The 24,856-nt window shown below is 40.0% G+C and overlaps 3 protein-coding genes across 3 annotated transcripts in view; 2 read left to right on the top strand and 1 right to left on the bottom strand.

Annotated features, from left to right (window-relative positions):
• Positions 1-759: 759 nt before the first annotated feature.
• The window catches only part of LOC131203050 (E3 ISG15--protein ligase HERC5-like), a 50,329-nt gene continuing 26,232 nt past the window's right edge, over positions 760-24,856 (bottom strand). The window contains exons 10-24 of the mRNA XM_058192921.1: positions 22,927-22,986; positions 22,345-22,447; positions 20,495-20,678; positions 19,554-19,720; positions 17,518-17,619; positions 16,210-16,248; positions 15,505-15,609; positions 15,319-15,426; positions 10,059-10,202; positions 7,436-7,602; positions 6,890-6,956; positions 4,076-4,158; positions 3,608-3,791; positions 1,705-1,804; positions 760-1,171 (exon numbers count right to left, since the gene is read on the bottom strand). Coding sequence (XP_058048904.1) covers positions 969-1,171; positions 1,705-1,804; positions 3,608-3,791; positions 4,076-4,158; positions 6,890-6,956; positions 7,436-7,602; positions 10,059-10,202; positions 15,319-15,426; positions 15,505-15,609; positions 16,210-16,248; positions 17,518-17,619; positions 19,554-19,720; positions 20,495-20,678; positions 22,345-22,447; positions 22,927-22,986 — 1,816 coding nt within the window. The 3' untranslated portion in view covers positions 760-968. The remainder of the gene's footprint in view (positions 1,172-1,704; positions 1,805-3,607; positions 3,792-4,075; positions 4,159-6,889; positions 6,957-7,435; positions 7,603-10,058; positions 10,203-15,318; positions 15,427-15,504; positions 15,610-16,209; positions 16,249-17,517; positions 17,620-19,553; positions 19,721-20,494; positions 20,679-22,344; positions 22,448-22,926; positions 22,987-24,856) is intronic.
• PYURF (PIGY upstream open reading frame) lies at positions 11,725-13,912 on the top strand. The gene is made up of 2 exons (XM_058192927.1): positions 11,725-11,930; positions 13,771-13,912. Exons 1-2 carry the CDS (start codon positions 11,740-11,742, stop codon positions 13,910-13,912), a joined length of 333 nt encoding a protein of 110 aa, XP_058048910.1. The 5' UTR covers positions 11,725-11,739.
• Positions 13,957-15,763, top strand: PIGY (phosphatidylinositol glycan anchor biosynthesis class Y). The gene has a single exon (XM_058192929.1). The coding sequence runs from the start codon at positions 13,957-13,959 to the stop codon at positions 14,170-14,172; it is 216 nt and encodes a 71-aa protein (XP_058048912.1). The 3' UTR covers positions 14,173-15,763.

Raw genomic sequence — 24,856 nt, 5'->3', positions numbered from 1 at the left:
TTGCCTGCAGCATCAGATCTCATCTGTGGCTTAACACAAAACAATGTAACTCTAACATTTGTTTTTTGCTTTTTTTAAAGTGCAAAGCCATCAAGCAAACGAAGCCAACAGGCTAATGCAGCCTATTATTAACAGCAACTGCTTGCAATATTGCAGGTTCAAGTCCCACCAGGCCCAAGGTTGACTCAGCCTTCCATCCTTTATAAGGTAGGTAAAATGAGGACCCAGATTATTGGGGGGCAATAAATTGACTTTGTATATAGTATACAAATGGATGAAGACTATTGCTTGACATAGTGTAAGCCGCCCTAAGTCTTTGGAGAAGGGCGGGATATAAATGCAAAGAAAAAAAACTTTTCTTTTTTTAGAAATGAAAAGCAGCACAACAAAACCATAAGAGTGGAGCAGGTCCTGAACTTTCATACAAGAAAGAACTTTCATACAAGAAAGAACATTGGACATACAGGATATAGAATAAAAGAATTGGAAGGGGCCTTTGAGATCTTCTAGTCCAACCCTCTGCTTGAGCAGGAGACCTTATACCATTCCGGACAAACGGACATGGTACTTTACTGCAGATATATACAATCTGTTTTCACGGTGTGTGGTGCGACATCTTGAAGACAATGATGCTTTGCCGTTTAGTTAGCAATTCTACTACACAGGACAGGAACTGCAATGCAGTGATACAATATTTCAGCATCTTTATATCAAGCTATCGCCCTTCTCGAAAGACAGAAAGAGCACACATCAGGATTACATAACTCTATTTATTCTTTCCTTCTTCAAGAATCACTGGTCTGTACAAAGGCTCATTGCTCTTTTGCCATCATGCCGACGCACTCGTTCAAGATCACTCAGGAAAACTGCATGGTGATGCGGGATACTGAATTTAATTATTCTAGCCCTCCTGGGCGTAAGAACCAAATGTCCAAGTATCATAGCAGAATGAAGACCACATCTGGCTTTCAGGCCAGGCCAATGTCCCTAAAGTTCTCCACAGGATACAGTAACATTTTTTTAAGAATGTGTTTATCAGTGTATCTCGGGAGATACAAACGACTAGTGCAACTGTCAATTTTGGGCAACTCCTGGTTTCCTTTATCTACGTCAACAATAGTTATTGAGTTCATCCCTTCTCCTGGAATGTGAACAGTTCCTGTGAGAAAAACTGAAGAGAGAACAGAAATCAAACAATGCATTGTAATAAGAGCATCACTTCATGCTTAGTTCTAATATTTTTCCCAATAGCACTGAGAAGATAACATTCACTTTCCCTATCTTCTGTCCATCTATACCTTTTTGAGGAATTGATGTAATATATACATTTATTCCAGGGGTGCTATTCAGCAGGTTCTGACAGGTTCTGGAGAACTGGTAGCGGAAATTCTGTATAGCTTGGAGAACCAGCAAATACCAGCTTTGGCTGGACCAAACTGGGGTGAAAATGGAGATTTTGCAGTATCCTCCTGTCACTCCCACCAAGCCACACCACACCCAAGCCACACCCACAGAATCGGTAGTTAAAAAAAATTGAATTCCACCACTGATTTATTCCTGTGATTGTATTCTCTATGATTGCATGTGAAGCTGCCTGTCAGTTTCTAAATCAATGATCATTGTATCAGAATAGTTTATTTGGCTTCTTCTTTTTCTTAGAATAATGATATTATTTTGTTTTGTTTTTTAAGAAGTAGTTATTACCAAGAAAATCCTTCTTGCTTTCTTCAGGAAGGTCATGAAATACTGTCCAAAAATTCTTGATTGTTTCATCTGACTTGTCATAACCTTCATATTTGGCATTCTGTAGAGAGAATGAACATGAGCCTTCCTGTTAATGGTTCTGGATAGCATCTAAGGACACTCTGCATTTGAAGAGTTAAGGATTCCTTTTAGTTTTTCCAAGGGTTGCCAGAAACGTAGTTTCAAACAACTGTTGCCCCTCTCCCTCCATGTCTGTAAAACTAAAAACTCAGAGCTAACTGCAAGCATTTCTGAACCTGGGAACTGACGGACATTGGACTGGGATCCCAATTTTGGCCTTAGGGACATTTGTTGATTAATAATATTGGGTCAAATGATACATTCTGCCTTTATTTCCAGTGTTATTAGACATAAGAAATCCAGCACAGCTATATATTTTGCAGTGCTTTCAGTATGGATCAGCTCATGGTATCTATACAGGTAGTCCTTAACTTACGATCACAACAGAGCTCAGAATTTATGTTGCTAGGTGAGAAATTTTTCAAGCGAGCTTGGCCCCATTTTACAACTTTTCTTGCCACAGCTGTTAAGCGAATCGCTGCAGTTGTTAAAATAGTAACACAGTTGTTAAGTAAATGTGGCTTCCCTGTTGATTTTGCTTGTCGGGAGGTCGCAAAAGACAAGCATATGACCCCAGGAAGCTGCGTCGTAAGTATGAACCAGTTGCCAAGCATCCGAATGTAAATCACATGACTGTGGGAATGGGACAGTGGTCGTAAGTGTGAATAATGGTCATAAATCACTTTCTTCAGTGCCGTTGTAACTTCAAATGGTCACTAAACGAACTGTTGCAAGTCAAGAACTATCTGTAGTCCAAGCAGATTCTCTACTTCATTTAAGACTTCTCCAGGCTGTGGTCTGGTTCCGGTGCTCGAAGTTACATTTGCTCAAGCACGTGAAACCATCCCCACCCCCAATCCCCAACCAATGCCGATCCACAGAGCTGGAAAAGTAGGGAACTGCTGAATGTATGAAGGTATACCAGAGGACCAGTTAAACTGTTGCACACACTGAGGAATATAAATGTGGATCTTAAGGATGCTGCAGCCTAAGGGACTGCTACTGACATCTCCGTCCTTAACCTGTGTAAACCTTATACTCGAAAGAAATCCCTACTTTGTTCAGATGGGACGTGGTGCCAAGCAAATGTATGTTTCATTGCTTTTGTTGATATACCGTATTTTTCCATGTATAAGACGATACTGTTTCTTAAAACTATTTACCTAAAAATGGAAGGGCGTCTTATACATGGGTGGGCAGAGAAGAACCACAGTTGCGAAACTGCCGCTACCTTATCTCTGCAAACTAGCCTCAGGAGCGAAACTACTGATTGCAGAGACAAGCTAACAGGTTTCCTCCAATCATGAGCCTTATGTAACTGATGTCAGCTGATGCTGCGGAGTATGTGTAGCCAGTGCCCAGGTGCGACAGGGAGCGGTAATGCCAGAGCGTTCTGAGCCCATAAAAATGTCAGAAAACAAAAAAATAAATAAATACCGGTACTGGTAAGCGAATGTCTTACTCTGCAAAATAAATGTCTTCTATTTAATGTTTGAAATATTGATTTCTAAATTTTGGGTAGGTGGGGGAGGGGCGTCCTATACATGGGGGCGTTTTATAGATGGAAAAATATGGTACTTGTTTTGATAGTGCACCTCTCTGAATACTTAGTTATCTGCATTTGCTTGCGCTCACATTTTCTATCCCAATACATATTTAAGGATCGATCTAGTTCTATGTCCAACATCCAGCCCTCCCGCAAATTCAAAGAAAAATAATTCCATAAGGACGCTGAAATTAAAGACCAGTAATATAAGGATTGAAGCGGAAGAGCACGTTTTACCTTTTCTAATTGGTCCCAGTCGTATGTGGTATGTCCAAACAAGATATTGCGGAGCTCAACAGGAAGAAACATTTTCCACGTTGTACTTGGGCAGCCTCTTTGAAATCCACGTCGGAAGTCCTCAAACTGCTTCTTCACGGAATCATTAAATGTGTAATTCACATAAGCATCAACATATTCTTTTCTGTAAATATGGGCATTTGGTTATTTGGTAGAGTTTATAAAAGCAAAAATCGGCTCATAAAACAGTGGTTATGGGCTTGCAGAGTCTGAGTGTCTAGATGTCTAGATTTGCCATAGCTTTCCACCCCAGGAACAAGCATCTTTTAATTTCTTGGCTACGGTGATCTTGGAGCCCAGGAAAATAAAATCTGTCACTACCTCCATTTCTTCCCCATCTATTTGCCTCTATCCAAAGGTAATTGTAATTAAAAGTCAACGAACAAACCCATTCCTGGGAAAACTTGCCTGTTGTATAAAGTAACAGGTATGTTGGCACCATTTTCTTTCAAGTCAACCTCAATTATGGATCCGTTACACTCTTCTACTACCTGCATAGCGATATGGGTATAAAAGATTAGTATGGATGGTTCTGCTTTGTTTTCAGAACATTAGGCATTATGTGCACATGGGTGAAATATAGAAATGAACATTTCCCCCATATTAGTGGGGCTGGTATTTCACATCATTGTCACACACTTTGGAAAAGGCAGGTGATAACAAGAGGAAGGACCTCATGTTGTACTTGGATGTCAGTTCTGGAACTTCCAGGCCAAAATGGGTTCACTTGAATGATCATTGTTCTTAAGGCAGCAAGCTGGCTTCTAACTGCAATTGATTACCATGGCTGTGTGGTTATGTAAACAATGGTATATACGTATTATCAAACACGGGCCACGAATGATGTACTTGTATCAGATATTGTGAGACAAGTACATAAATGCAAATATATCGTATTTTGACAGTCATGATTTATTACAAATTCCATCATGGGTATCAACAGGGAGAGTTGGTCAATGAGGTCAAAAGAGCCAACTCGATCGGTTGATTGACCATCACTGTGTGGTAAAAAGTGCAACTTGTGTTAAAAAGGGAGGGTTGTTGATTGCCGTGTCACATCTGCCTCTTTGAGGTTGACCCCCAGCATGATGGGTCTGGATGTCATTGTAGATTACATCTGTAGTGAATTGTAGAATTTATGTTGTTTTACTGCTATGAAGTTTTTGTCTATTGTACTAATTTAACAAAACTGGATGTGCCTGTATCTATGTACATATACACAGCTACATGTTAATTAGTGTTTATGAAAACAAAAGCTAGCCGAGATTGTCCACCCCAAGGATAAAACACGGAGACACAAACTGAGCAAGGTGATACAATGCAGTGAGATGTGCAGCTCTCTACATTGGTGAAACAAAACAACCACTTCGCAAGTGCATGACCCAACATAGGAGAACAAACCCATCAGGACAAGATTTAGGGGTCCATTGCATTTGAAAAACAAAAGTTTGAAGGCAGCAATGTGTACATTCTAGATAGAGAGGACCGTTGGTTTGAAAGAGGAGTCAAAGAAGCCATCTATGTTAAAAATGAGTAGCCCTCATTTTTAACATAGGAAAGGGATTAGTCACCACCGGTCTCTTGTCTACAATGTAGTCCTTTCAGGAGTTCCAAGAAGGTTCCATGCCCCTTTGCATTTTGATTCAGGTGATTCTGAGGGCACAGATTAACCCCCAAGTGGCCTCAAAGACTCTCAGAGAGCATTAACAACCAAATTACTGCAGAGAAATATGATCCTTCCATTTCCTCTCCCCCCAACATCCTGTCAAAACTAATTCTTCCATCCCCCCCATTATCCTGTCAGAACTGATTAAGCTTCTTGGATGAGAAGCAAAATGTCTTTTTTTTTCCATTTCTTTGTCAAGGAAAAAAAAATAGTCCAGTAGACTTTTGAAAAAAGCACGTTTGAGACAACTCTGACTTGGATGACTGAGAATCTTCGTAGACATTTAGCATAAATTCAGTAAGCAGTTACATTAACCATGGTTTGGCCAAATAACAATTGGATGAGCTCAAACAACACTTGAACCTGAAGTCAAAGAAGTTACATTATAGTGTAGCAGTTTTCCCAACCTGATATTCTCAAGATAACTAGAAACTGCAGAGTATATAGTGAGAGTGGAGGTTCGTTCTCCGAGCTTGTGGATTGGTATCTGAACATTTTGTTACCAGGCTAGGTAACGTCTTCAGCGGAATTTAAGGAATGTCGGCGTTGATGTTCTTCTGCTTATGAGGGCTTCGTGTGGTCAGTAGGTCTTTTGATGGGAGCGTCACATCAAGGGTCCAGAGTGTTGTGACCCAGGCCCAAGTAGGTAGTAGGAAACTCAGTCAGTGTAAAAACAAACAAACTTTATTAGAACAGCTGAGAATTAACTCATTCTCAGCGTAGTCCAAATAAATTAAAGCAAATTCCTCCCAACACAATTCTCAATCCTATCATCAACCTTGGTCCAATTAGGCAAACTGCCAAAGGCCTTTCTTGGCAAAAGTTCAGAAGACACCAATACAAAACAAATGCAAGAAGACAAAACTATCAACGTTGTTTTCCGGCAAAGAGTCCAAATGCCGTTGCTGGTCTTTTAAGCCTTATGGGAGAGGCCAATCATCTCTTGGCCCTACTCTCGTCCTCTTTGCTTTAGCTGCTCTTGCCTTCTGGCAGTTCTTCTCATGCGTGCATTAGGAATGGCCTCCTCCCGTTCCTCTGCCTCACTACTGTCAGCCTCTGGAGGCTCTGGAGTCCGCACCTCACTCCCTGATGGCCCTGGCTCAACCTCTGCCTCCGATGCAGAGCCCTCATCCAGGCTTTCCTCAGCCTCCAGGACTGGCCCATGCTCTTCGTCAGCCTCATCGCTGTCTGACTTCATTGCCAACTCCACAGGCTGCTGGCAGATCACAACACAGAGATGGGTCTTCTGAGGGGTCATGTCAGGTGAAGGTCTTGTGATGGGTAGTCACATCAAGTGAGAGTCATTGGGATGCCCTTATGAGCAGAAGAACATCAACACTGACATTCCCAAAATTCTACTGAAGATGTTGCTTAGCCTGGTAACGAAACATTAGGAAACCAAACCCCACTCTCATCCTACACCCTAGCTACAGGTATTCACCACTACTGCAGAGCATACAGTGTTATATAACAGTCAGTTCAGGTTATCTTTTCCTCTGAGGCTTTCAAGAGTGGCAGTGGAGAAAAACCAGTCTAACCGAGCCAGATTGTCCTACCGTGAAATCAAACATCATGTTTTTAAGGATGTCTTCATAACGTGCATCCAGGACAACCTGAAGAGAACTAAACGGGAAAAGAACAAAGTGAAACAAACTGGTTCCCCCAATATTAAAATAATTTGCTTATTTATGCTCCTGTCAGTTTTAAGAGAAATTGATTTTTAATAATATTATTAAGCCTTCAGCTTAGTTTTTGTCTCCGTTCAGTTAAACTAAGACTGACATCCAGTTTCCAAATGGAGAAAATAAAGGAGACTTCATGTCAAGAATAACTCCTGGGGTTATATTCCTGCACTTTTCTTGGCAGCATTAAAGAACTAGTTAGGCATTGCCTTCTTCACTCTTCTTTTAAATGTCCCAATCTAGCCAACACCTGGATTCTCAGATGTCTTTCCTTTAAGTATCAACCAGGACAGACTTTGGTTTATCTTCCAATTTCAGCTTGTGTATATCCAAGCAATTTTGGATCACAGAAAAAGAAAAGGGTACATGATTTGCAATATCAATTACCACCATATGGTTCTGAAAAATGTTATGCCATACCTTCCAACTGTAGGCGAGAGTTCTTTTAAATCTTCCAACGTTGGCTCCATATTTACCAGTTTCTTGAACAACGCAAGAGGGAAGGGTAAAGCAATTATCTTCTGATTTTGGAGTGCTATTCCAAACAGGATCCCAATTAAAAAATATATGTCTTCCTGTGTTGATACCTAATTTGAAAAATCAATATGTAAGTATTGAAAAATACAGTGTAAAGGAATGAGTACCTACTTACAAAATAAATGTTGTATTTCTGAGACTTCTATTTCAAACTCATTTCCCATGACTTGGCTTTAGCTGCAAGAGGTTGCCTGCCTAAATCCCCTTTCTACAACTTCATCAGCACTGTCTCGGCTTGGCAATTTTCTCTCTGGCTGTTCTTTGTTTTCTCCAGCAATGTGGATCCTTATAGGCATATGGACTCCCCAAAAAACCTTCTTTTTTCATCAAGCAGGACTGGCCTAAATAATAGTTTTAATTGAGGGTTTTATGGGGGTTTTAAGGGGTTAATATATTTTATTAATTTTTACTTACTAAATTTTTAAATTTTCTCAGCATATTGAATTAGATTTTTAATTTGTTACTGTATTTTAAACTTTTTGATATCTATGTTTTTATCTTTGCTGTACACCGCCCTGAGTCTTCGGAGAAGGGCGGTATAAAAATATGAAAAATAAATAAATAAATAAATAAATAAATAAATAAATAAATAAATAAATAAATAAATAAATGAATGAATGAATGCAGGATAAAAATGGGTGTCTGCTGAATGCTTAATTCCACCTAATGAAGTATTCTAATCATGGCTCCCTCTATCGCAGTCCTGCTAACTTTAACGAACACTGAAGGATTGTGAGCCCTTTCATCTATGGCAGGGGAGTCAAATTCAAAGCCCGCAGGCTGAATCCGGCCTGTGGGGTGCTTAGATCCGGCCCGCAGGGCTGCTCTGGAAACAGCGAAGGACCAGTCCACAGTGCCTCTGCCAGTTGAAAATGGAGCTCGGGAGGGCGGCCCGCGGCCCTCCCAGGCTCCATTTTCACTGGCAGAGGGCTGCAGAAGGCTGTCACAGCAAAAAACAGAGCCAGAAGGACCGTGCATAGGCTTCTCTTTGGCCGAAGAGGTTGTAAAAACATGCTTTTAAAAGGCTCTGACAATCCCAGCTGAGTTGCCTGATCGTCAGAGGCTTTTTTTTTTTACTTTTAAAAGCATTTTTTCAGCCAAAGGAAAAAAAAACCCTCTGATGATTGTGCGGCTCAGCTGGGCATTGTGGGGGGCAGGGAATTTTGCTACCGGTTCTCCAAACCACCCGCCGCCATCGCTACCAGATCAGGCGATCCGGTCCGAACCGGGAGCATTTTACCCCTGCTTCAGGACATCAAGCTGGCCATGTCTACACTGCACTAGTCACGCCCCCTCGATCCCTGATGTGGCCCTCAATGAAATCAAGTTTGACCGCCTGGTCTATGATATTTCAACAGGGGTTGAACCTGAGATCTGTTGCATGCTGAGCAAGTCATCTGCCATTAAACTATAGTTCTTCCTGTACAAGTAGTCCTTGACTTGTGACCACAATTGAGCCCAAAATTTCTATTGCTAAATGAAACATTTGGTAAGTAAATTTTGCCCCATTTTGCAACCTTTCTTGTCACAGTTGTTAAGTGAGTTATTAAGTAAGTTGTTAATTTAGTAACATGGTTGTTAAGTGACTCCAGCTTCCCATTGACTTTACGTGTCAGGTTTTAAAACTTGATCACATGACCCCTGGACATTGCAACCGACATAAATATGAGTCAGTTGCCAAATGTTTGAATTTTGTTCAAGTGACCATGGGGATGCTGCAATGGTCATAAGTGTGAAAAATGGTCATAAGTCACTTTTTTCAATTTTGTAATTTTGAATGGTTGCTAAACTAAGTATTGTAAATCAAGGACTACCTGCATTAGGAAAGAATGGAAAGCACATGATTCTTGATTCTAAAAAGGAAAGCAAAAGTAGTAAAGGAAACCAATATCTGAATAGTTCACATGCATAATCTATTTGTGCGATTTCTACCGTATTGTTTCTTCACAGTTTTTTAATAGGAATATCTTTTCACACCAGAATAAAGATACAGGTTAATGCAATACAGTATAGAAATAAGGGTAGAATTAAACAAGTTGGAATGGTGTAAAGTCGGGGCTGCTCGGTAACCACTCCCGAATAGAAAGGGTAAGGAAAGAGGAGTAAAGAAGGAAGAAAGTAGGTAGGTAGGTAGGTAGGTAGGTTAATGCAATATCCCTGCTACAACCAGAAACTGTTAAGTTTCATCAGATGGTGATCAAATCTAGCATTTATTAATGCTTACCATTTTCCCATTAATAGAGGAGAAATATATCAACAAATATATCCGCAAAAGCTAAATGGACAACAAATTTCCAGGACCACAAATAATATATCTCTGAATAGTCAATGCCAAAAAGAGTCAGCTATCACCTCCCATCCTTTTTATGGGACAATCATGCGTACATTCTAACCTCTATTGAAAAGTCAACAGTAAGAGAGATCAATTACCTCCAAAGTAATTCCTATTTTTATAGCTAACAGCAGAAAGCATAAATAAATGCAGTACGTATATACATGTACATACCTCATGAGAGAACCAAATACGGTGTGATTCGTCATAGTGCCTAAATAGTTGTGCTTCTGGACTACACAGTTGTCTGCTGATGATTGTGAAGAACTCCTGGATCAGGCCCCCATACTTGACGTCAGGCTCGCCTTGAAAATACACCTGAAGAATTAAGTAAAATTAACCAGATATTTACACTAATTTAGACTGATAAATATAAAAATATTTCTGGTTGCTCAGAAATCAGAACATTGTTACTAGGTTCCCCCCCCACTCTGAATTAAAGCTATAACCCTAAATTATTCAGAAGAGCGAAATCTGTTTTCAGACGTGCTAGCCTTTCAAGACCAAAGCCTCTCAAGTTTTCCTTAAAATAAAAAAAAAAATAAATGCTCAAATTAAATTGTGACACACATACACACCAGAAATCAGTGAAATTCTCAGGAAGAACAAACAAGATCAGGATTTATCTTGTCTTACAAAAAAAAAAAAAGCCAACAACAAAAAAGAGATCCATGTAAAATCTTATTCGTTGACTTAGAACAGGGGTCTCCAACTTTGCCAAAGCCCACTGCAACTATATAGCAACAAAGGCTCTAAGAGTTGTAAACCTAATTCTGCGTAGCTTCTTTTCCAAAAACTCAACACTACTAACCAGAGCATTCAAAACATTTGCCAGACCCATTCTTGAATACAGCTCATCTGTCTGGAACCCATACCACATCTCTGACATTAATACAATTGAACGAGTCCAAAAATATTTTACAAGAACTAAATACAACAAAATACCTTATTCCACCAGACTTGAAATCCTGGGATTAGAAAATTTAGAACTCTGCCGACTCCGACAAGACCTGTGTTTAACACACAGAATCATCTATTGCAATGTCCTTCCTGTTAAAGACTTCTTCAGCTTCAATAGCAATAATACAAGAGCAAACAATAGATTCAAACTTAATGTCAACCACTTCAAACTTGATTGCAGAAAATATGACTTCAGTAACAGAGTTGTTAATGCTTGGAATACACTACCTGACTCAGTGGTATCCTCTCCAACTCCTAAAAGCTTTAACCAAAAACTGTCTACCATTGACCTCACCCCATTCCTAAGAGGACTATAAGGGGCGTGCATAAGTGCACAAAAGTGCCTACCCTTCCTGTCCTATTGTTTCCTTTCAATATATGTTCCTGTATATAATGTTATGTCAAAATAAAATAATTAAAAAAAAACTTTAAGACTTGTGGACTTCAACTCGCAGAATTCCCCAGCCGCCGTGCTGCCCAAGGGATTCTGGGAGTTGAAGGCTGCGCACATCTTCAAAGTTGGAGAAGACTTGACTTAGAAGGCGGTTCGATAAAAGCCTTGGGTTCGGTAAATCCACCTAAATTAGGTTTGCCAGTTCCCCAGCCCTCTCGTTCCTCACAAGGAAGACAAATTCCTTGTGTGTCCAATCACACTTGGCCAATAAAAAATTCTATTCTATTCTCCCGAACCGCCCACGTCCATCCTCCTCACATAGGAGGGCTGCTTTAAGGAGGAAAACCGGCAGTCCAAATCCCGCCCGGAACCAAAGGCAGAGTGCTTAAAAAGCATACCGGAATTCTATTTTCAAGCGCTCCGCTACCCCGGAAAGAGTTCCCACAAAGGCGGGGTTTCTATTTCCGGGCTGGTTCGACCTTTCGCGCTCTACGGCGAATCATGCTCGCCCTGCCCGGCTTGCGGCTTCTGACTCACCTCCCGCGCCAGGGGCTCCTGCGGGCCAGCCGGCCGGCTTGCGCGGCGGCGGCGGAGAACGGGGGAAAAACCACCGGCCAAGGACCGCAAGAGCCGCCCTTCGACGCCGGGCTGCTGGAGATCCTCGTGTGCCCCCTGTCGAAAAAGCCGCTCAGGTCGGCCTCGCAGCTTTTGCCCTTGTTTTGCTATCCGCCCGGTCTCGTTTGCCCGTCGCGGCTTTTGCCCCGGTTGCCGAGCGCGTCGGGCCTAGCCCGCTCCCCATAGCCAGCACGCTTTCCCTGGTGGCAATGGGTTATGTAGTCCGAACGCGGCCTGCTCCCCGCCAGGATGGGAAACAAATCCTATCCGCCTTTCCCTATTTCGTTTTCCAGTAGTGTGGAATTGAATTGTTTACGAAGCATAGGTATTTATATGCTTAATAACATAGGATTGGTGGCTTCATAGAAACTATATATATATATATGTATGTATGTATGTATAATCTATGAAGGAAATAAGATGCTTCTGACAGAAATACTTACTCCTCCCTCCCTCAAAGTATCTACCTATCTATCATCTATCTATCTCGATCATTACTGTATCACCTATCATCTATCCATCTATATCTGATCTAATCTATCTCCATCTGTCATTTACTGTATTACCTATCTATCCATCCATCCATCCATCCATCCATCCATCCATCCATCCATCCATCCATCCATCTAATCTATTTTCATCTATCATTTATTGTATCACCCATCATCTATCCATCCATCCATCTATATCTGATCTAATCTATCTCCATTTATCATTTACTGTATCACCTATCATCTGTCTATCCATCCATTCATCTAATCTATCTTCATCTATCATTTACTGTATCACCTAGCCATCCATCCATCCATCCATCTATATCTGATCTAATCTGCATCATTTATTGTATCACCTATCATCTATCCATCATCTTATCTATCCATCCATCTATATCTGCTCTAATCCCTCTCCATCTATCATCTATTGTATCACCTATCTATCAATCCATCCATATCTTATCTAATCTATCTCCATTTATCATTTACTGTATCATCTATCCTATCCATCCATCTCCATCTATCATCTACTGAATCACCTATCACCCATCCATCCATTCATCCATCCATCTCTATCTTATCTAATCTATCTATCATTTACTGTATCACCTATCATCCATCCATCCAATTTATCTCCATCCATCATCTACTGAATCACCTATCATCCATCCATCTATCCATCCATCCATCTATATCTTATCTAATCTAGCTCCATCTATCATTTACTGTATCACCTATCATCCATCCATCCATCCTACCTAATCTATCTCCATCTGTCATTTACTGTATCACTTATCATCTATCTATCCATCCATCCATCCATGCAATCTGTCTATCTCCATCTATCATCTACTATCACCTATCATCCATCCATCCATCCATCCATCTAAGACTTTGGGGAAGGAGTAAGCATTTCTCTGTCAGAAGCATCTTATTTCCTTCATAGGTCTTCCTGTAAGAGCTATCAATTGATGAAATCTCTTGTGCATTATAGATTATTAAATTCAGTCATTAGTTTAATTCAGTTCAACAATTCCTATTGCTAATAGTGGATGCAGAAGAGTCATGGTGTTACAAATGGCCCCTCAGAAACCCTCATCAAGTTAACTTACTTTCTTTCTTATATTGAGTGGTTTCTCCCCCTTGTAATCGCCAATAAAAGAACAACAGGATGTTGGGCTGCTCTGCAGCTTTGCACTGAGTGAATTTGTCCATCCATTAATTGACCCACAACTAGGGAATTTATGCTTGTGAATTGAAGTTCTGCTCATTCAGGATCCCACTTGCAGTGTATGCATAGTTCCCCTTCTCCCAAGTGCTGAGTATCCCCCCTTCCCATGTTAGCTTACTATTTATGTATATAGTGTTTTTCTTAAATCAAGAACAATAAATCTCATGAGTCATTATTTGCTGTATTTTCTAGATATAACGAAACCACAAATGAGTTAATTAATGAAGAACTAGGTATAGCGTACCCCATCATAGATGGCATTCCTAATATGATACCTCAGGCAGCAAGAATGATTGGCAAGGAGAAGCAGGAAACAGAATCTGAGCAAACCTAGAAGATTATCCTCTTGGAAGGAAGTTGGAAGACAAGTGGAGTAAGATGTTTCCCTCGTTTCCTACCATGACTGTACTTGTACCATTGTTGTCTTTAGCTGGCCTCTTCTATTCAGCCAGCGTAGATGAAAACTTCCCCCAGGGCTGCACAAGTACAACAAGCATATGTTTCTACAGCCTGCTGCTTCCAATTACAATCCCAGTTTATGTATTTTTCCATCTTTGGACCTGGATGGGCCTTAAACTTTTTCGCCACAACTAGATTGCGCTTAACTCTAAGAAGCCTCTTAAAATTAAGAATCGAGTGAAGCTTTTTGAAAACCCATTTCTTAATATTCTGACCCTTGCAGTACACCTGAAAAGAAACAGGCTAACTATCTTCAGATGCAAGTACATCCAAGCAAATTGAAAAGTCCCTTGCTCTGTTAGGGCATGCCTACAGTACCAAAGTATCATCAAAGCACACAGGAATATCAAACAAGAATTCAAATATGGAAATCAAGAAAGCAATATGAAGTGATGTAGGCAAATCTTCTGTCAATGAAGGATCTTTGACATGCAACAAAGCAGTCTAAATGTGTCTACTTATGTAGGAAATATCATTTTTCTAGTCTTTGGTGAAAAAAAAATTCTGCAGTTATTCTAAAAGAGTGTTTCATTATCTGATGATTACAGGCAATTATTTATAGACTCTCAGTGCAAAACAGAGCTTTGTCAAATTCATAGATGAAAAGCTCTGAATGAATACTAACATTCAAATATATTTCAGCTCTGAATGTGTAACATGAACACAAGTATACTATATATGACGTTCTTGGCTTACTGACAATGTAATGTTAGACTTGATTTCTCTTTGCTGAAGCTCCACTATTGTTCTGCACAGACCCAGAATTTTGAATTCAGATCCACAAATAAGAGTGTTTTGTCATGAAACTTGACACTAAATGAAAAATAACAAAATTAAATAGGAAATGGTTTCCAATAAAATATCTGCAGTGCCTATGTATTTTGTAAACTTACTACTGTGTTTTTATATAAGCTGCAGAATCTTTGTTTTTTAAAAGTACACAATATTTCTATTCAGGTTTTATAAGGAATGCACTGAGATGAGGTATCAACTAGAATTACTTCCAACACTGTAGTTGCTTGCATGCCAGAATGAGCCCTCTACATCACGGGTGTCAAACTCAATCGTGTCACATGATATATCGCGATGGCTTTTTGCTTTTGCAGAGGCGACGTGGGCATGGCCTGTGTGTGACACATCCGGCCCATGGGCCACCAGTTTGACAGGCCTGCTGTAGATTGTTACTTCTCCGTTGAGAGGCAAATGCCTGTCACTGTCTTATATAACATACGTGTCACATAACCATAGCTTGATTATAGATATACAAAATTGGATGCTTACTTGAAAAAATTGCTGAAAGCTAATTTCTTCTATATTTCTTAGAGAATGCCAGGTATCGTGTAGTAAATACTGCTTCCTTACATTCATTGTCCAGGTTATAATGCATTTCTAGGATATAAACAACTGGGTTACTAGTCATTTTAGCAAATTTTGTTAATGTTGCATTATGTTCCTAGGCATACATACCTTTCTGTATTCCCAGTCCAACATTTGGCATTTGGTTTTATGTACCACAATTTTATCTTCAAGATTCAAGATCCAAGGAAATTGGCTGAACACAGATAGAGCCAGCTGAAATAATAAAGAGGAAGTATTTATGATTTAAGACATGTACATTTTAAAGTTGACTTATTATAAACCAAACCTCAACTAATCATATTGTAGCTCAATAAAAACCATTGAATCCAGCCCACAATAAAATAACCGTTTTAATATAATATCTGTAGCTCATGGCTGAACTGTGGGATTCTTGGTGCTCTCTATCTTAGTCCTTTGCTTGCAGATGTTTCATTACCCAGCCCGATAACATTATCAGTGCAAGTGTGTGAAGTTTATTGCTTGCTTATATAAGCTTACCCTGCCAGTTTGGATGGGGGTGTGATTTTCTCCTTGGGGGTTCCTTGATGATAATGTTTTCTGCCTGATTGGTTTTAATTCCTGCTTTAAACTATGCATTTTAGAATCATCTAGCACAATAGCACAGACCATGTCATTCTAAAACTTCATGTTCTATCCACAGTATTGATGTAAATGGCCAGGAAAGAATGGCTCCATATTTCTTTTAAGATACCACCAGCAAAAACACTTCCCTCTCTGATAGAAATGAATAAAAACAGGGATATTTGACCGGAAGAAATACAAACTTAATGAAATAATATCTATACAACTTACACTTATATCAGAATATGTCGACTCAAACCGTAACAAGAACTGCTCACAAAAACGAAAAAGGAAAAATAATTAGTATTTGTAATTGCAAATACATTGCAATTATGCTTAAAGAACTGTCCCCTTGCTGGAATAAGTACCAACGCTTTCTGGGAACTATTCTATGCAAAAATTTGCTATCAGTTTCCACTATAGTCACAGATAAATAGACACATTTACTTTTTATTTAGAATGGCATTTTAAAATAGTTCACCGATATATGCTGAACCATCTGAAGTGTAAATTGCACTTGAGTCTTGCAGTTTTATATCTCCAAATTTAGATCTGGTGAGGAAGACGAAGTGGAGGGAAGAGAATTTGAATTTCTTCCTCATGTATACTGTACCAGTGGTGTCAAAGTCAATTAGAAATTTGGCCACTAAACTATACCTAATACCTTCTTTTTTAAAAAAAATAATTAATACAACAACCCAATAATCAGGCAGTAGGCATAACTGGTACATTAAAAACATTACTATGATTTTGACTTGATTTTCAATGTTTGTGTGTACAGGAAATCCTTGATTTACAACAGTTTGTTTAGTGAACCAAAGTTACAAATGGCACTGAAAAAAGTGACAGCCGTTTTTCACACTTAACGACATTTGCAGCGTCACCATGGTTGTGTCATTTACATTTGGATGCTTGACAATTGGTTCATATTTATGACGGCTGCAGTGGTCCGGGGTCATGTGAAAAGTCAATAGGGAAATCAGATTCACTTAACAACCGTGTTACTAATTTAACATCTGCAGTGATTCACTTAACAAACGTGACCTGAAAAGTCATCAAAATGGGGCAAAACTCACTTAACAAATTTCTCACTTAGCAACAAACTTTGGGCTCAATTGTGGTCGTGGGTCGAGGACTACCTGTGTTCATATATAGGTAGCCCTTGACGTACAGCCATTTATTTAGTGAATCACACTGAATCACTTCAAAATCACACTGAAACGACTGTTTTTCACACTTCAGACTGATACTTCCTCACAGCTTATCTCAGCTGTTCCTTTAGAAAGGAAATATATAACAAGTCCCGTCAATGAAATATTGTACAGGAGTGTTGTGTGATTTTATTTGAAAAACTGTTCCTAGTCTATTGGCTAATTTCAAAAGTTTAACCCAAAGCTGTTATCCAGTTTAATACCATTCTACCACTTTCAGATACCTTAAATTGGAAGCAATGTATTTTTTTTAATTTGAAGACCACCCAGAATCATCAGAATTTATGCAAATCTAAATTTAAAATAAAACAAACAAATAAGCACTTACATTGTAATCGAATGGGAAGTTACCCCATTGTGAAAATATTTTCTTTACTTCAGGTACATAAAAATTACTTTCCTGAATTTTGAAGCCAGACCTGCAATTTACCTGTATTTATAAACAGGATTAAAGCAAATGTTAATCTGGGGACAGATAATCAGTTAAAATACAAACCAAAACAAATTCTTCACTGGTCAAACTAGCAGCATTTGCACCTAATTTCAATATAAAAACAAATACACGGATATTTTAGAAGGTTTTTTTCCTAGACAAGGAAGTTCCCATGGGCTACGTAACTTTTTAAGAAGTTTTTCCCCAAATCCAATAAAGGTTAGTCTTAAGGAAATCAGTGCCTAAACAGAACTTTTCCAAAGGATTTTCTAAAGGAGGTGTTTTTGTTCTGTAAACAGTGCTCTTGTAGTTTTGATGCAACCCAATCAAAATGCAGAACGAATGGCAAAATAACAGGGGTGTTTGACAAGGACTCAGCATTGAGGTGATGACCTGCATGGGGAGATAGAGCAGAAGGCAAGAAGCAAACCCCCTTGGGGGAAGAAGACCAGATGGCTAACATCAATGTCACTTTCCAGCCCCTTGTGCACAACCCAAAGCTTGGTTTCGGCAGCCTTGGAGGAGCAGCTGTATTCTGGCATATGCTGCCAGAATATTCATGACTGGAAAGACATGGTAACAAGGTCAGCCAATGAATAGGCATGGCAACTAAATCAGCCAATGGAAGCTGAAACAGTTTGGAGTCTGGCCGTGGCTTAGCTCTGAGTGCTGTGCTGAGAACTGAAACAAGTCTGGTCTTGTCTGCTCTGAACTGAAAAATGATCTCTGCTCTCTCTACCATGTTGGAAGAACCACTATTGGTATTTTACATTTATTCATGTGCTATATTATATATAAAGAGAAATTAATGAATCCTGCTGAATCAGTTATCTGTGTGTGCTTTCTGGATTTGATTTTGCAACGAACTCTTGATATGCCAGGTTGTAAATAAAGTTGACCTTGGTCAAAGCCTGAGAAATGGGCTCTTTATCAGTCAACAGGAGTGTTGACTTACCAGATATTTGGGAGCCAAGGGCAAGGCACAAGGAAACAACTAAGGACTCAATAGCCAGCCATCAACATCCCACTAAAAGGCACCATATAAACACAACATGTAGAACAGTGCACACATTCTGGAAAGAGAAAAATTCGGAGCCTGAAAGCTTAGAAAAATAAATCTATGGTGATCATCTCAGATTGGATCTTGCAATACGTCTAATTGGCCTTCATTCATAAAAGCTATTACAGATTAACAGAGTTGGAAGGGACCTTGTAGATCATCTAGTCCAACTCCCCACCCAGGCAGGAGACCCTACACCATTTCTGACAAATGGCAGTCCAATCTCTTCTTGAAAGTCTCAAGTGATGAAGCTCCCACAGCTTCCAAAGGCAAGCTCTTCCACTGGTTGATTGTTCTCACTGTTAGAAAATTTCTCCTTATTTCCAGGTTAAATCTCTCCTTTTTTACCTCTTTCACAATCTAATCTGATCATGGATGAGAGAGCCAAGACCTGGTTGGGCACAGAGGAGGCTCTTCCTGTCTCAGATATGTGCCCTCCTAGTTTTCCAGTATGGCACTAGCCACGGTTTTGGGGTGATGGGGTGGCTATCATTATAATTCAGGAGTCTCTGGTTGTCCTTAAGGGCACTGCCCTAGAGCAGGGGTCTCCAACCTTGGCAGCTTTAAGACTTGTGGACTTCAACTTTCAGAATTCTGGGAGTTGAAGTCCGCAAGTCTTAAAGCTGCCAAGGTTGGAGACCCCTGCCCTAGAGCCATATATGATACTCTGTGAAGCTGGGTTGCAGGGTTCAATCATATTGCTTGTACTGCTTTAATACAATGGAAGAAAAGAAAATGTACGAAGTATCAAAAATACAAAAGATGGGGGGAAATAAGTGAAACTAAAAAATAAAATGCACCATTCAAACTGAATGTTGAAAAAAAACAAAAAACCCTACTATTCATTATTTTCAGTCAGTTTGTTTCTTACCTCATACAGCATTTGGGAGACCTTAAGGGGTATAGCACATCCGCTTTTGTTGAAACGCCAATTATTGTGCTGTTTATCGTACATAAACATGTTAACACCAATAAGCCTTTGAAACATGGACACCAGATCCTTAAAGAAGCGCACTTCTAAATTGGACCATAGAGCTTCTGAAAAGAGAGCAGACAATCAAAAATTACAGCGAGAACATTTTCCTTTACCTTATAACTGCGATTTGCAGTGAAATAATACTGTAGCTGGGCTGATTAAAATGGAAACAAAAACCTGGGAAGCCCTATTTAATTACAGATTCAAAATTGTTTATCAGCCCATCGGGCTTCTTCATTTTATTTCAGATGATGCCTATAAATCTTCCTGGAAGAAAATCCTTAGGCAAAAACTACAACTGCCCAACAACTCTCAGAAACAATGTCATCTGAACCAATTACCCAGCTTCTGCAAGACCATCAAAAATAGTTCATGGGAAAGGTATGGGTAGTCCTCCACTTACAATAGTTCATTTAGTGAACGTTCAAAGTTATGTCATTGAAAGAAGTGACTTATGACCATTTTTCACACTTATGATTGTTGCAGCATCTCCATGGTTCCATGATCAAAATTCAGATAGTTGCCAACTGAACTCCTATTAATGACGGTTGCAGCGTCCTAAGATTATGGTCACAAAGTCAATGGGGATGTCAAATTTAGGAGGTTCCTAGGGGTCAGAGTTGGTGGGAAGAATGATGTTCCTAAGGATGGGTGCCATGACAGAAAAGGTCCACCTTCTGGATCCCATCAGATGTAATTCCTTAAAATAAGCCCCTTCTGGCTGGCCTGATAGGATAGGCAGATGTCATTGGGAAGAGGTGATTTCCTTAAATACTCTGATATTTCTCTGGAAGTTTGACATTTCAATGAAATTAGCAATTAAGTCCCTGCCTTACCAAGTGCTTGCTTGCCTTTCTGTGGGAGTTTCCAGATTGCTTCTGCCAGTTGACTAAGGAGATCATCCGAATCCGAATCTTGATTTTGTAAAAGAACGGGCAAAATGAGGAAGAACCTGAGTGCTTCTAGCGAGGTTGAAGAGTGAAGGGGACAACACAGAAGGCTCTTCAGAGCCTTTTTCACCTTGAAGAGAAGAAAGGAAGAAGAAAATGTGCATTTAACGCATTTCTTGAGCCCAGTTTTCCTTTCCTGCATGCGGCCCTCCCAAGCTCCATTTTCACTGGCAGAAGATTGCAGGAGGCCGTCCCAGCCAAAAACGGAGCTTGGGAGCCCGTTTTCACTGGCAGCGGCACAACGGACCACCACAGGCACCCTTGACACAAGTAACATCAAGCTGGCCACACCCACCCTGGCCACACCCACCCCAGCCCCCCAAGGTCAAACACAACCCTGATGTGGCCCTCAATGAAATCAAGTTTGACACCCCTGATCTAGAACATAATCTCTTCTCCAACCTGTGGTTTCCAGGTTTGTTGGGATTGGAACTAAGAGCCTCCATACAGTGGAAATCTTCAGAATCATTAAGAATTTGAATGCTTGTTCTTGCATTTGATTTGTTTTCCTCCCGAGAACCAGTTTGAGCAGAACCAGCTAATCAAAGAAACTAGCCATGCCTTGCATTATATAGTCTATATTTTCATTATATTGCCCCACTGCCTGGGCATCCATGGTGGTAAAAGACAAAATGACACTGATGATGTCACCACACAAATGCCACAACTGAGCTACTCTCATCAGACATTGGGATGCAAGTGGATAATGGTGGTGTTTGTATTATGCACTTGTTTTTTGGCGATACTTTAGTTTGCTATGGATGGACGCCATGGTCCTGGTGTGGTCTATTAATTGTTTCCTAAACATTCTAAACAGCCACACTGAGCCGCTAAAAATGTTTATCATTTGTTTTGTCTATGAAACTGATGCAGAATTTTTTTAAAGATTGCAAAATAAATTAGGCCTATGGCATGCAGGGATATGCAGACTTGACGTTTACATTCCTTCTTTGGAACGTATTTATTCCGACTGCTCCAAAGAAGGTGAAGCAGAAGAAGTTTACTTCTGCTTCTTGGGATTACTTTATGATGTTCCAAATAAAATATACCTGTTTTAAGGCAGTCAAGTTCAGGAGGAAGAAAAGAATGTTCGGTTTTGTTATTTGTAGCGGATTTATTAAATAAACAAATACATTAAATGTTTTCTCCAGCAATTATTAATGGATCCTCTAGGTCAGGGGTGTCAAACTCAAGGCCCGGGGGCCGGATCCGGCCTGCAGGGTACTTAAATCTGGCCCGCAAGCCCACCCTGGAAACACTGAAGGGCTGGCCAGCGATGCCTCTGCCAGAGAAAATGGAGCTGAGGAGGGCCGCAGGTGGCCCTCCTGAGCTCCGTTTTCACTGGCAGAGGGTTGCAGGAGGCCGTTGCAGCTGAAAACTGAGCTCGGGAGCCCGTTTTTGCTGGCAGAGCCCTCGGGCCACCACAGACGTCGAGCTAGTCACGCCCACCCTGGCCACGTCCACTCCCGCCCCCTGAGGTCAAACACAGCCCTGATGTGACCCTCAATGAAATTGAGTTTGACACCCCTGCTCTAGGTAAAAGAATTGCTGGTCTTGAATAGACTCTGCATTCTGCAGCATCCATAAATTACAGAGACAATCTTGGTATAAAAAGCTTTCTTATAAGTTTCTAGGCCCACTTAGAATTATTTACTGGGATTGACTCCCCAAAGATAAACACCAGGAAATAGTCTATTATATTCTATATGTTTGTGAAACTTAAGGGCAGGTTATACCGTTGTGAAGACTTTCGGCTTAGCGGCTATCTTCTTAAAGAAAAGAAGAACAGCTGACATATCAACACCAACAGTCTCCTCAAATGTTCTGAATTTTTCCTCTCTGCAGGAAAGATAAGGATCAATCAACATCATAGTCTCCTCTCTACTTCATGGAAATTTACAAATTGTGAAAGATTTGGATTAGATTTGGGTATGAAGGTTACTCTGTTGATCACAAGGTTGTAGCAACCAGGCCCCCTTTATAATAATTAGCATGGTCCTCAAGACTGATAGCAATAGTAGTAGCACTTAAGACTTATATGCCACTTCACTGTACTTTACAGTCCTCTCTAAGCAGCTTACAGAATCAGCCTCTTGTCCCCAACAATCTGGCTCCTCATTTTACCGACCTCGGAAGGATGGAAAGCTGAGTCAACCTCGAGCCAGTCAGAATCGAACTGTAGGCAGTCAGCAGACTTCACCTGCAATACTGCATTCTAACCACTGATAAATACACCTCCTTCTTAGTTTTGCTTTACGTTAAGCATGTCTTCCTTAATTTATAATGGTATATCAAGTTCTTTGATAGATACAAGTTACCTCTGTTGTAGAAAGCTGCCATTGATACAAGCTGCCGATGAGAAGATCAAGTTAATATTCCTGTTTATGGAAAAGAAACACAAGCAGTGTTTTTTATTAGGTTGATTTCAGAAACGAGCTGGATTCACAACTAAGGCAAAATATGATCTCTGCGACCATATTAAAAGTAATTGTATTTTCTTTGCTGACGATGTCAAACTATTTAACACTACCAACAATATAGCTACCCTTCAAAAAGGCCTTGACTTTGTGTCAGAATGGTCTAAAACCTGGCAACTCCAAATCTCAACCAGCAAATGCTCTGTCTTACACATTGGAAAAAAGAACCTAAACACTAAATACAAACTCAACGGACATTATCTTACAGATGACCCCCACCCTATCAATGACCTTGGAGTTTTCATATCCAATGACCTAAGTGCCAAAGCCCACTGCAACTACATCGCAAAAAAGGCATTAAAAGTTGTAAACCTAATCTTACGTAGCTTCTTCTCCAGAAAAACTACACTACTAACCAGAGCTTACAAAACATTTACTAGACTAATTCTTGAATACAGCTCGCCTGTCTGGAACCCATACCACATTTCAGACATCAATACAATTTAACGTGTCCAGAAATATTTTACAAGAAGGGTTCTCCACTCCTCTGAATACAACAAAATACCTTATGCCACCAGACTTGAAATCTTGGGTTTAGAAAACTTAGAACTCCGCCACCTCCGACAGGACCTGTGTTTAACTCATAGAATCATCTATTGCAATGTCCTTCCTGTTGAAGACTACTTCAGCTTCAATCACAACAATACAAGAGCAAACAATAGATTTAAACTTAATGTTAACCGCTTCAATCTTGATTGCAGAAAATATGACTTCTGTAACAGAGTTGTTAATGTTTGGAACACAGTACCTGACTCTGTGGTCTCTTCTCAAAGTCCCCAAAGCTTTAACCAAAAACTGTCTACTATTGACCTCACCCCTTTCCTAAGAGGTCTATAAGGGGCATGCCTACCGTTCCTGTCCTACTGTTTCCTTTCATTATATCCAATTTATATAGTTATTACATGCTTATACTCATATATATGCTTATATGTTGTATAGTTGCTTCATGCTTATGCTTATGTATGCTGTTATGACAAATAAAATTAAAAAAATGAACAAGAATCTTTAGTTATAAAGCTACCTAGCCGTTTCCAACTTCATTTTGAAAATGAACTTTGTGGCATCTTTCCTTCCTTGCAGGAAGTCATATAGTACTGAAATCTTTGTAATAAAAGGGCAAGAGAGAGATGACAGCAAGACCACTTCTATCACATTCTCTATTATAGGACAAACATAGAAGGCTTGTTCTTCCATCAAAAGCCATAAAGTTACCCTCTGGAGTTAACAGATCCAGGAATCCAGTAGGCCGAAGTTACCATTTTGCTGGTGAAGTAATGTCAAAAAACGTCTCTAACAATCTCCTCCAGTTTAGCATCTTCTATATATATTGTGGAAGCCATAGTTAGGTGCAGATAATTGCTCTCGGCTCAAAGACAGTAAGGAACAGGGGAGAAATCTAAAAATTTTCCCTACCGGTTCTGTGGGCGTGGCTTAATTGGTGGGCATGGCTTGGTGATCAGATGACTGGGTGGGCGTGGCCAATAACAATAAATAATAAAAATAATAAACAAAGTATAAAAAACAATGAGGTATCAAAAACCAACTTTCACACTTTACACACACACAACAGAGCACAACACAACTGACTCACACACAATGTAAAAGCAGCTGCACTTCACACTTCACACAGCCACAAAAAGCTCAAAAACCAACTTTCACACTTTACACACACACAACTTACACACACACACACAAAATGCCACATACAGCTTTCTGAGATTTTGTGTGTTTGTGTAGTTAGAGTGAAACACTAAAGAAACACACCAAATCT

The sequence above is a fragment of the Ahaetulla prasina genome, chromosome 8 (assembly GCF_028640845.1).
Source record: "Ahaetulla prasina isolate Xishuangbanna chromosome 8, ASM2864084v1, whole genome shotgun sequence".
Taxonomy (NCBI): Eukaryota; Metazoa; Chordata; class Lepidosauria; order Squamata; family Colubridae; genus Ahaetulla; species Ahaetulla prasina.
The sequence above is the reverse complement of the archived record's forward strand: the minus strand, read 5'-3'. Positions and strand labels throughout refer to the sequence as shown.